Here is a 13,098-nt window from a genome sequence, read left to right as displayed (position 1 = left end):
GAACCAGAAAGAACAAGATATTTGACTATCACCAATATACAATGAAGAAATTTACCTCTGACATGCAAATACATTGCCAATAGCAAGTCCTCAATTATCCACATCCTGTGGGTCACCACTAATCAGAAACTCAATTGCATTTGTCATAAAGACACTGAGATTACCAGAGCAGCTTTGAGGCTGGTATCCCTTGACAAATGATCATCCTCTGCTTATCCATATCTACAAGGCACAAATGTCGAGCATGGTGAAGTACTCTCCAATTGCCTAGAACACCATTCAGGATAACACTTGAATGACACCTCATCCAACATTCCAAAGATTCATCCCAAAACCACCAAGCAGTGGCTGCCACATGCAGCATTTACAAAATCAGATTGCAGTTATACTTCTCCTAACATTTCTGACAAAAATAACCACCATGATAAAAGACAAAGAAAGCATGTGCATGGGAGCAATGCCAAAACAGTTTGGAAAAGCTTTGTCTATCTTTTGTCATCTAAAATTTGGAACTCCCCATCCAACAGCACAAGAGAAGTATCTTTAGCAGAAAGTCTGCAGCAATTCAATGGAACTGCTCACATTCACTCCCCCAATGACAATTAGGGTTAAGTAGTAAATGCTGGTCTTGGTCTAACACTTCATCATAAAAAATGATCAAATTGGAAAAAAAAGAAAATTTCTCCACTCTTAATACCACTTTGACTGGAAGCAGCTTTGGTTAGTATTTCAGTGTCTATCACTTCAATGGGAATAACTGTGTCTTGAAAACCTACCCAACAGACAGATGCTGAGTAAACCAGCAGGATAGATTCAAGTGTCCATGACATTATTGGAAATTAGCAACACTCTATCACCAAATCAACACAACTGCAATATGTACCATCAACAAAATTCAGTGTAACTATTTGCCAAGACCACTCTGATAGAAAAGCCCCAAAATCTGAAACCTTCACCACAGTAAAAGGACAAGGGCAGCAGGCTTAAGGAAACATTACCATCTGCAGATCCACCTCCAAGTCCCAAATAAACCAAACATGGAAATGTATCACTGTCCATCATCCTGAGTTCATAACCTGGAACTGCCTATCAAATAGGAAGTAGGAATAGCTTCACCAAGCTGACAACAGCAGTTCAAGTTGGTGGCTTACCATAATTGGTTCTTGATTATTTTATTTATATTTTCAAATCAACGTGAAGACATGAGTTGCATAAAAGAAACATAATCTTATTATTCAATGTTGAGTAAGAAATAAAAAATAGAACAAGTCCTCACCCTCCCCCCCTTTTATTCACCCAGGAAACAAAAGGAGAGAAATAGTCAAAAGAATTGAAGAGAGAAAAAAAAGACAAAAAAAAAAGGGTTTCACTGGATTCATTAATCTCCTGTTAAGGGACAAATATCCTGTTTTACCCGGGATCCCAGGTGGTTCCCGGATACAGGGGGCCTAGGCCAATGGGGTGGGCATTGTTAAGAATCTACACATATGTGTTGAAGATAAGGACTCCAAATTTTTTTTTAAAACGTTTTTTTTTCCTAAGGTTATAAGTAATTTTCTCCAGGGGAATATAAGCATATATTTTGGCTTTCCAACGTGTCATATCTAAATAGGAATCAAATTTCCAGGTAACTGCTATACACTTCCTGGCCATCACCAATGTGATAATTACAAATCCTAACTGGTGTTTCGACAGCTTCATCTGTTATATTTCCCAATATGAATAATTCTGATATCTGTAGAACTTGAATCTCAGTGATTTGCTCCAGAAGGTTTCCCAAATCTTTCTAGAAAGGCCTCAGCTTAGAACATGACCAAGTTGAATGCAAAAAGGTTCCTGTTTCTTCACTGCATCTAAAACAATGATCTGATATTTCTGATTTTAATTTGTGTAATTTTTTGCAGCATAAGATATAGTTGGTGCAAAAAATTGTACTATTACCTCACATTAATTCCCCACACAACTTCTTCATCAATCCATGTACCCATATCTGTCTCCCATCTTTTGTATAACCCCTATTTCAAGGTACCCATTTGAAGTAGGAAATATGCTTTAGAAATAAGTTTCTTTGTTCTTCATAGTCACTTTTCGAACCAGAGTCGCTACTTCACTGCACTGCGGTAAAGTTATCATTGGGCCCAATTTGTCCCTTAAATAAGATCTTAATTGAAAATAGCAGAAGATAGTATTATTAGTTACACTTTATTTGATTTTTAATTGATCAAATGACATTAATTGCCCCTTGTCATTACAACCCTCGATACACCTGATCCATTTTTAGGACCAGGTGTCCAGGATTTTTATGTCCATTGTTAAAGGAATAAACCTATTTTGAGCTAAAGGTGTTTTAGGAGATAGGCCCCCTTTAATCCCAATGTGATAATTTATTTTTAATACCACTTATATATATATAAAATCTTCTGCTATTCTCTCTCCAACCTTATGCAGGTCTATTTTTGCCCAAGAAGGTTTGTCTTCATTGTCAAAGAGAGAGGTGACAAACTTCAATTGGGCTTCCCAATAATATTTCTTAACGTCTGGGAGCTTCAAACCTCCCATCTCATAATCCCATTATAATTTATCAATAGAGACCCTGCTTTTGTTTAAATCTTTAAAAAAAATCTTCTGAGGTAATGGAACCAGTAAAGTCTGGAAGAGATATTGGGCTCTTGGCAACACATTCATTTTAATACAATTGAGCCTGCCAACAAGTGTTATTGGGAGTCATCCATTTACCAAGGTCTTCTCCAATTCTCTTAACCAAGGGAAGATAGTTCAACTTACATAAATTCTGTAAGTTACTATCTATCTTTATCTCTAAATATTTTATACAATTTAGCGGCCACTTAAACTGTGAATTTCTCTTAATTTGATTATAATTCCCTCCCGTAAGTGGTATAATTTCACCCAATTGACTTTATAACTCGAAACTATCTCATAACCCTCAATCTTAGATTGTAGTTTTTGTAATGAGGTTGCTAGCTCTGTCAGGTATATCAGTATATCATCAGCAAATAAATTAATCTTATGTTCTTCCTGATTGACCTTGAATCCTTTTATGTCTGGACCTTGTCAGATAGATTCCACTAACGGCTGTATAGTGAGGATAAAGAGTGCTGGAGATAATGGACAACCCTGTCTACTGGATCTGGATAATGGAAATGCTGATGAAATTTGCCCATTAGTAATCACTTTGGCTTTTGGCTCAGAATACAGAGCTTTAATCCAATTTATAAATGTTTGCCCTCACCCAAATTTTTCCATCACCTTAAATAGAAAATCCCATTCTAATCTGTCAAAGGCTTTTTCAACATCAAGAGCCACAATTACACTTAAATCATCTCGTTTGAGTCAGTTGAATTATGCTGAGCAATCTGTTTTCATTATCTGCAGATTGTCTCTTTTACACAAAGCCTGTTGGCTTTTAGAATAGCAAGGCTTTTAGATTCACTTCTCTCTGGAAGAAATAGTTTGTCCTCATCACTATCTTAAATCTACTCCTTGAATCTCAGAGCCATGTCCCCTAGTTTTGGACTCACTTGGCAGTGGAAATAACTTACTTGATTCTATCTTACCTATTTCTTTAATAACTTGGTATCTTAATAATAAAAACTGAAAATGCTAATTCTGTAATTAATTAACTGCTGTGTGTTTTGAATCTTTTAAAAAATGTTAAAGCAGACTTTTAAATGACCAAACCTTTAAATATATGTAAAATTCCTCCTCTTAAATTATGTAATTTAGGTTGAGAGTCAACCTAAAAGCCAGAGGGAAAATAATACAAGATTCAGTTTAAAAAAAACACACAAAACAATCCATTATTTTTTAAAAAATCATTACATCTGAAAAGGTATTTTTGTGACCCCAATTTAGCATGACCCTGTTTATTTCGTGGACCGATTTTTTTGGCACCAAACCATCGTGTTATAATGGGGTTCCACTGTATAAGACTACCCCAAGTCTGGCAGTTACCACTGGAGTGATAATATCAAAATATTTTAAAAGCAAATTACACAGTAAAGGTTTACATTTTATTAACATATTTTAAAATAAACCACCATCGGCTCCTTTATCAGACTGCTTAGAGCCTGTATGCCTGTATAGAACCGACAGCAGTTGGACTAGGTGGATGGACCCCATGGGGGAGCACTGAGACTTTGCTGTTAAGGTTCGGATTTTATACTTGGATAACATTTTTAAGGTTTAAATAACATTTTATATGGCGACATATACAGTAATTCTGAAAGTTGATAGTATCAGCCACATTCTCTATTGCTACATATCAGTAACTTCAACAACATTAAGTCATGAAAGGTAAAAGTACAAAACTGGTTTTAAAAATGCCTCTACTTTGTGCTTTATTAACTAATTGATGGAATAACATCCACTACTATAATGCTATGAAATGGATTTTGCCTTAAGGCTCATGGGTGAGATTCCTTGCCAGATTTATTCTTCTGCTTTCTTTATTTCCTTTGCAACTGTGACTCTGGTTATACTTCCCCATTCCTATAACCATTTTATAATTTTTAATTTTTAAACAAAAATTCTCAAGTATGAACCAAAAGTGCTGAATACAGCTAAATGAACACATTTAGCATCTGAAATGTGCACATGGCGGAGTACCAAGGGAGGTTGGTGATGCAAGGGATGATGGTTTACTATTTTGGGTAGTTTGCAATGAAAGATTTTTATCTGAAGCTTTATTTGTCCGTTACCCTTCCTTCTGCATGCCAATAGAATAACCATGTACTGTATTTATAAAGCTTTTTTTATTTTCATTCAAGTTTCAAATTCCAGTTCATGGCAAATGAAAATTTGATAGACAACTTAAAATTAAACACGACTTGTAGGGGTTAAAATCACTTGTATTGCTAGATCTGCCAGTCATGGAGAAGTCCGCAGTTTGTTTTGCATTCCTTTGAATGTAGCCTGTGTAAGACCAAGGTCTTTCTGTGTGGTTTCGAGATAAGACACCTAGCTTTGAACTGTTCTTTATTCTGAGATGTAGAGTCTAGAGTTTAGCCCTGAAAACTCGATTGACAGCATCAATCACGTTTTAAGTAATGCATTAAGCATCATGTTAATCGTGCATCACTGTTGATAAGTAATAATCCTCATAAACTGCTGAAAAAACTCTAGTCATAAATAAAGGAATTCCACACTCTACAGACAACTATAAAGGAAGACAGTCACTATTTTACTGTTCAATGAACATGTTCACAATATTTCCCAAACACAGAATTTTACAATATCAGCAAATGTGTATTAATTGAAAATTTGATATGATTATAATTTTTCTTTAAAAATACAACCCATAAGGTTTTCTATAAAAACTTGACTATATGTCATGCCTTTAACATAGAACAAATAATTCAAAGTGATTCACAATAGACTATCAAATGAAATTTTACATCGATACTGGGATAATTTCACTAAAAGTATGACAAAGGAGATACATTTTACCCTTTTTTTAAAAAAGTTGATTGAACCATAAAAATGACAGCACAGAAACAAGTGCCTTCGGCTCTTCTAGTCTGTGCTGAACCATTTTTCTGCCTCACCCCACTGACCTCAACCAAGTCCATATTCTTCCCATCCATGTACCTGTCCAAATTCTTAAAATATTAAAATTGAGCCTGCATTCACCACTTCAGCTGGCAGTTTGTTCCACACTCCCATCAATCTCTATTTGGAAAACATTCCCCCTCATGTTCCCCCTAAACTTTTCCCCTTTCACCCTTAACCCATGTTCTCTGGTTTGTATCTCACCTATATTTGCTCTGTCAATCCCCCTCACAAGTTTAAATACCTCCATCAAATCTCCCCTCATTCTGCTATGGTCTATGGTGTAAAATCCTAACCTGTTTAACATTTCCCTGCAACTCAGTTCCTGAAGTCTTAGCAACATCCTAGTATATCTTCTCTGCACTTTTTTGATCTTATTGAAATATTTCCTGTAGTTAAGTGATCAAAACTGCACACAATATTCAAATTTGGCCTCACCAATGTCTTATACAACTTTACCATAACATCCCAACTCCTATACTCAATAAGTTGATCTATGAAGGCCAAAAAGTCCCTTTACAACCCTATGCATCTCCAGGGAATTTGGGCAGAGGGACAGGAAGGGAATTGCAAATCATAAGGGTCTGGTAGTTGGAGATATTACTACTAATGATACAATAATTAAATTTAGAGATACTCAATAGAATAAAATTAGGGGATAAATATCTTGCAGGGGAAGAAAGCCTATGAAAGGATTTGAAAATTTGGATAAATATTTTAAAATGGGGTCATTGCTTAATTAGGAACCAATGTATACCAGCAAGCATGAGCAATACGGGCCTCATTTACTTTGGTTAAAGGGTGGTATGGTTGGCGTAGTGGTTAGCTCAATGCACCAGCAATCAGGACTGCAGTTCAAATCCTATGATGTCTGTAAGAAGTTTGCATGTTCTCCCTAGGTTTTCCCCAGGGGCTCTGGTTTCCTTCCATCCTTCAAAACGTATTGGGTGTAGGTCAATCAAGTGTAATTGTGTGCAGAAAGTGCCTTTTACTGTGCTGTATGTCTAAAAAAAAAATGTAGAGTTCAGACATGGGGAGAGAGTATAACAAGAGAGCCAGGCAGGAGTGAATTGTGATCAAAAATGAATGAATGATGGTACAAGCAGCAAATAAATTTATACACAATAAAGTTGAAACTAGTGGCCACTGATATCATGGATGAAGTTCGAATTTAATTTTAGGGTTAGATATGATGCCAAAGTTGTGAACTGTCTTCTTCTGTCTCTCAGTTTCTATAGAGGAATAAATATGCTGTGATGCCATTAACTAGAAGGAAAAAAATTCTGTTCATCTTGCAAAGCTTGTCACTCTATCTGAAAATCTTAATGGCTTGAGAGAACTGATGATGTTCTAAACTACTTGTAATCATTGTATTTTAAGAAATTGAGGATGTGTTTTGGATCAAGTTGAAAAGGATTAATGCATGTTTAATAATAAATTTTGTTTCTGCCATGTAGTGAGTGGCCATGATGTATCATGTTGAAAATCTTTTTCTAAACACCATAAAAATGTTTTTGTAAATGCCATATACATGCTTACCTTTGAATTCCTGACAGTAATTCTTTTACAGCAGGCACCAACTTCTGAAGGCTCTGAAATGCTTCCTCAGGAAGTGGCAGCTTGCTGTCTATTGCAACAGCTAATGAGTTGTAAGGAAGGCTAAAGGTTGCAAAAATTAATGAGCTGGGGGAAAAAAAAAATTACATCTCACAATCTCATCTGTTATGCAAGATTAAATTTTTTTTAAACTTTTTCATGAACAAAAGTTTTTCCTTTATTACAAATATTGATAGAATTCCTCATTCAACTAATAAATCAAACACTCTGTTTTAATGAGATCCAGCAGGTCGATGATTGTTCTTGATATTCCAGATTGGTTGTCATTGTGAGTTTGTGCTAGTTATTCAGCCGATAACTGTTAATGACTGGCCATTATAGCACAATATCAAAGATAGAAACCTGAACTTCATCAATGATGTAACAATCTTTGGATCTCTAAAAGCAAGCTAGGGATTCACTTTCTAGTCTCTTTAGTCTAGTCAACAACTGCAGTGCAATTGCATCGCAAAGGATAAAATGATCAAAAAAAAATATTAGATTGACATTATTAAACAATGCTTATTTTTACCTGTATTTGTTTATTATATTCCAGACATTCTCAAAGGTGGCCCAAATTTGTTGACTTTTATTCACAACTTGAGCATTTTCCATCCCTGATACTGGGAATCCAGTGTGACAGTTGAATGGGAGCAGCGTGACATTTTTTCCTGGATCAGAATTCAATGGCGATTCAAATGAAATGTCTACTTTTTCAGAAGACTCTTTTGACTCTTGCAAACACTCTGAATTTGGTTCAATTTTCTTGTCACCCTTAATAATACAAGGGAAGAATAAAAAATATAAATAAGGAATGTGTTTTTTGTTTCCTATTCTTGGAAAGCTACTGAATGTTTGCCTACATGTGGATCTGTGGGCATCAACTGAAAATAAAGATCAATATCAAACCTTTTAGCCCACCAATACTGACTATGAAATACCCACTTCCACTAATCCCAATTTATTCTACCCACATTCCCTAGATTCCACTGCATATACCAGCTGAGCGGTCAATGGCCTATTAATCGACTTTGCACTGTGGAAGGAAAATGTAGAACTTGGAGAAAACCCAGGTACTCAAAGGAAAATGTGTCAACTCCACACAGATAACACAGGAAATCTCGAACGAGCATGATGGAGGCAAAAGTTCTGCTAGTTGAGCCACCCAATATTTATATTAGGTTTAGATCATTCTTCTATTCTTCAAATCTTAATGACATTAAAATTCTAATAGTCGATTACAGCAAAATCTTACAAATCATAAATGATAACTAAATAAACCAGTTAGTGGTGATATTGGTTGAAGGATATACATAATTGATCAAACAACATAAAAAATGATTCTGCTTTGTATCATGTCATTGGATCTTTGGGTATAAAGATCCCAGGTCTGGGATGTCTCAGTTCAACATGTGACCTGTAGATATCTCTCTTGGTAGTCAATGGTTTTGTATTGAATGGCCCACTTAGATTATGCAATCAAGTAAGGTTTGAACCCACCAACTTCCGAATCAGATGAAAGGGAATTACAAACAAGGCATAGCCAACATCTTGAAACATTATTTCCTGTTAATTTGGCATCACATACTTTCATGTGTCCAAACCAAAATCATAATTATTTTCTACAGCTAAGTAACTGGAAGCAAGTTAATTTGAATTGGTTCCCTTTTTGGCCTTAATTATTTATTTTCCATAAACTCCAATTTATCCAGAATATTATTTCAAATGTTCTCTCATGCAATATTTTTGTTAATCTGAGAAAGGAAGTCAAGCAAGTAAATACTTATTCATTTAAGTATCCAAATTCCCAAATAAGTTAAATTAAAAATTTTGATTCCTTCATGATCCCATCTCACTTTTAATTTAAAGCTTTGCTGCTCAATAATGCCCATTCCTCTCACATTTCCTGTTCTTCTGACATAGACCTCTTCTGTAAATCCACAAATGCCTTTATTCATCCAGGTCTTTCACAAAAATCATGTATTAAATACTTCTCTTTATTCCTTTGGAAACCTTTCCAATATATTCAACTTAACTCTCAGTTGATTTATGTTCATTCTTTTGCTAACGAGTCAATATTTATATTAAAAGACAAAAGCAACTGGTTTCCAGTTAATTCAAAATACTAATTTTCAGAAATTGTAAAGGAGAGATCATTCTTCCTGACTTGTTCTCAGACACTTGTCTTTCTTTCATTCTCATCCTATCTTCAGATTTATCTTTCTCACTCTTCTGCTCTACCTCACCTAGCTTCACCCATCCAATCACTTAGGCACTCTTCTCTCTCCCAAATGATGCATTATTTTACTACCTAATCAAGCACCTCTCCAATGCATTATTTTCCAATCTCATGCCCATCCAGACCACAAAGACATACACGATTTACTCATCTCTTGGTTCAGAGGCATCACTCTGCCCTTTATTCACTTCTTGGCCCATCACAACACAACTATTTCTTAATATTTTGCTAAAGGATTCAATGCACTGTGCATTAGTTGTTGAGAAATGCAAAACTCCTGAAATTTGCATCCAGAATCATAACAGCAGAAATTGTTGGAAACAACAATATCAATCTAAATTCACAAACCTGTTGGGTCTGTCCCATGCCACAGGGTGAAACTTTCTCAGTCACAATCCCTTACTTTTCCCCAATCACACAATCTCATAAAAGAGTTAAGAAAGGAAACTTTAGATACAATTTCTTATGAAACATTCAAAGTGGTAATCCCACAATTTCTCTAGCCTCAAAGATGTCTCTAAATTTGGTACTGCAAATGATTCATTCCATGTTTTCTTAAACATTATAAACTTTTACCACTTATAACAATTGTACCAGTATAACATACATCTTTAAAAATAAATTGCATAAGGTACCTCAGAAACCTTGCTGAGTAACTCATCCAAGGCAGCCAAAGTGCGTGGGAGTACACCACCATAATCTGATCTTGAGCTGAAGCCTTGCAATAGTGTTTTGGACTCTGTCAACATGCAGCTAAGAGTGAGGCGATTATATGATGGTCTCTTATCTTAAAAAAGACAAATGAGATCATTAGCAATAAAATAGCTATTGTTTTTTTAAAAAGTTGACACTGGGAATTAACTAGGAAGAAGTAGAAGTGCGTTGGACCTAGTTTTGGGTAATTGGTTTGACATGCTGAAATTGTTGCTAATATTCTGCCTGCTGTCTACTGGAGATTTGAGGTACAGAATTACACAACATGAAAATACAACTGCAAGGTAACTCATAGCACTACTCTGCAAAGTGAATACTATTGTGTGGGTACTTAACATTAAAAAAAAATCTCCATCCTGGGTGCAGGTTGCTATGTCAAAAAATTGCACAAAACCCTACCAATACCACTGATGAAGAGAGGGGTGTGTTTTGCTAACTGGGATCACTGAAGATGACATACCTATCTCTCTTCCCGATATCCAGCCCTTATCATCCCCCTAACTCATAACTATACTTGTATAGCTGTTGCAGTTGAGTTTCTGCTTAAACAAGACCTCCTCCTCCAATGACCCCTGCCCCCTGATCTTTATCCATCAGGATAATGTTACCCACGATCTTAGAATTTTAAGATTTGCAACATGGAAATCCAAAAGTGGTCAAAGTCACCTTCTAAGGCCCTCTACAGCTTCCTCCATGCAAGTCAGAAGTCTTCACCATTTATACCAGTTGTTCTCAACCTTTTTCCTTCCACTCACATACCACTTTAAGTAATCCCTATCCCATCACCGCTCTGTGATTAGTAAAGGATTACTTAAAGTGGTATGTAAGTGGGAAGGGAAGGTTGAGAATCACTGCTCTCTAGACCCAATTGTTTCTGAAATATTTTACTTGAAAAAAATTCTCATTGGCCCATTTTTTTTGGAGTTATGAAGCCATGCACATAATGAGTTAATGAGATATGATTAAAACAATGGTTTTCAAACGTACTCTTTCCACCCACATACCACTTATGCAATCCCTTACTAATCACAGAGCACCTATGGCATAGGGATAACTTAAAGTGGTATGTGAGTGGAAAGAAAAAGGTTGAGAACCACTGATTTATACTATAGGCACTGAGAAAGCATATTGTTGGACCAGTATTACAAGTAAAAAATGACTTGCAGTAACATCATAGCCAATGTTAATCGACTCATTATTCTTTTGTTTTTGCTATGATTAAATGTACAATGTTAGAATAGAATGTTCATTTGATTTGTTTGTATTTTTTAATTGGTACTCAAGCAGATGTTTAGACAATCAACAAGAGGGAAGGAAGATAAGATGGAAAAGCAGATAAGTAACAGGAGGAAAATGAATGTGGATTTTTTTTTAATGGATCATTCCTGTGAATTGATGTTGATCACAAAAGCAGGATTTAATTTTCACGATATATTGCCATTGAGATAGTGCTTGCGAGCTGCATTCTCTAAATGAAACCATCATTCTGGTGAAAATGTTCCTACAGTGCCATTTAATGAGATCCAGGATTTTGACCAAGAGACCATGGTGGACTCTGACTAATTCCCAGAGCAGAAAGGTGCTAAATGTGGAGGAAAAATGTAACTGATACTTTCTCTTCTATGTTCTTTTCCTTCTATCGTTGTGGTAAATTATGTAAATTTGAGAGAAGTCATGAAAGTTATTGTGCTTTATTACACATATTGCAGCACTAGAATAGTGGAGAGAGAGAAAATGAATATTCTGGATATTAGATCAACGAAGCTGCATTGTTGAGTGTTGAGCTGTGCTCATCCAGATAAAGAGAATTCCAGTGCATTAATCAACTTGTAATTATAAATTATGACAAGGTTTAAGAGAATTGAGAGAAGTCACTTCCAAAAATAAATAACCTCTGGCTTGCCTTACAACCAGAGTATTTATGTAGCTGGTCCAGTAAAGTTTGTGATCAGTGGTGACCCACAAGATGTGAAGCAGGAGAATTTGACATTTGTTTTCCTTTGAATATTAATGATTGATGATTAGACAATCTCTTCTTGGAGATCATCATTGTTTGACATTAATACAAAAAGGTTTTAGACAAATATATCCTTCTTGGCTATGCATTCCAACAAAATGAATTCCATAAATCCAAACATGACCTGATGGAGATTGAAGTGTTTGTTTACATTCATTATCTGTTTACAGTTCTTATAGTTTACATGGTATTCGCTCTGTACAGCTTTTTTTGCACTGCCAATAAGTGGTAATTCTGCTTTGCCTGCAGAAAAAAAAAAGAATCTGATATCATGTATGTACTCTGACAATAAATCTAAAATCTGAAATTAAAACCCTGTATAAGGGTAGCATGCAGGAGCTTCAGGCTGGCAAGAACTTGGGAGAGGAGACTTCTGGAGAACACCAAGTTCAGTAGCATTGCTGACTACAGAAAAAGATGATCTAACCAGCAAACAAGAATGTTTTCCATTTCATGTATGATCCAACACACAAAGGTTGCTCTACATATCTACGTTTAGTCATGATTTAAAATGATCCACTCTTCTTGGTAATTAACCTCACATTTTCTCACGTAATATTCCATTTGCTATCTTCACGGTCATTTACTTAATCTATCTGCATTTCATTGCAAACATGTTCAGTATCAGAATTTATTGTCACGAAAATCCAAGTCATTAATGTACAGTTTACAACAGAGGACATGAATGTGACATATAAATTTCACAATTCAGCACCACACATCAACAAAAATAACCTTGTTACTTCCCTTTGCTTTTCGTCTTTTAACCGATCCTCTATCCAAGCTAAGAAACATCCATCTCACACCTGAGGAATTGATTTAATTAGGTGCATCAAAGGAGTAATTCCGAAAGAATCTCATGTTTGTTTGTCACTCAGTTGCTGTCAATTTTTGGTTTCTGTCCTTAAACTTGTGTGATAAAGAAGAAATAAAAACAGGAAATGACTAGCTTTTTAGTAATACA

The 13,098-nt window shown here is 35.5% G+C and overlaps 1 protein-coding gene across 22 annotated transcripts in view; it reads right to left on the bottom strand.

Moving 5' to 3' along the window:
* swt1 (SWT1 RNA endoribonuclease homolog) overlaps positions 1-13,098 on the bottom strand; it is a 200,266-nt gene that overhangs the window by 67,937 nt on the left and 119,231 nt on the right. For 17 of the 22 annotated variants that reach the window (XR_011357696.1, XR_011357697.1, XR_011357695.1 and 14 more), the window contains 3 exons: positions 10,039-10,190; positions 7,697-7,938; positions 7,108-7,251 (listed from right to left, as the gene is read on the bottom strand). Coding sequence is in view for 19 of the 22 variants with exons in the window: in XM_069938147.1 (XP_069794248.1) it covers positions 7,108-7,251; positions 7,697-7,938; positions 10,039-10,190 (538 nt within the window). In the remaining 3 variants the exon portion in view is untranslated. Of the gene's footprint in view, positions 1-3,699; positions 3,758-4,779; positions 5,028-5,403; positions 6,573-6,720; positions 6,801-7,107; positions 7,252-7,696; positions 7,939-10,038; positions 10,191-12,318; positions 13,044-13,098 lie in introns of those variants that run through there. The other 5 variants (XM_069938158.1, XM_069938161.1, XM_069938160.1 and 2 more) reach the window with 5 other exon arrangements.

The sequence above is a fragment of the Narcine bancroftii genome, chromosome 5 (genome assembly GCF_036971445.1).
Source record: "Narcine bancroftii isolate sNarBan1 chromosome 5, sNarBan1.hap1, whole genome shotgun sequence".
Lineage (NCBI taxonomy): Eukaryota > Metazoa > Chordata > Chondrichthyes > Torpediniformes > Narcinidae > Narcine > Narcine bancroftii.
The sequence above is the reverse complement of the archived record's forward strand: the minus strand, read 5'-3'. Positions and strand labels throughout refer to the sequence as shown.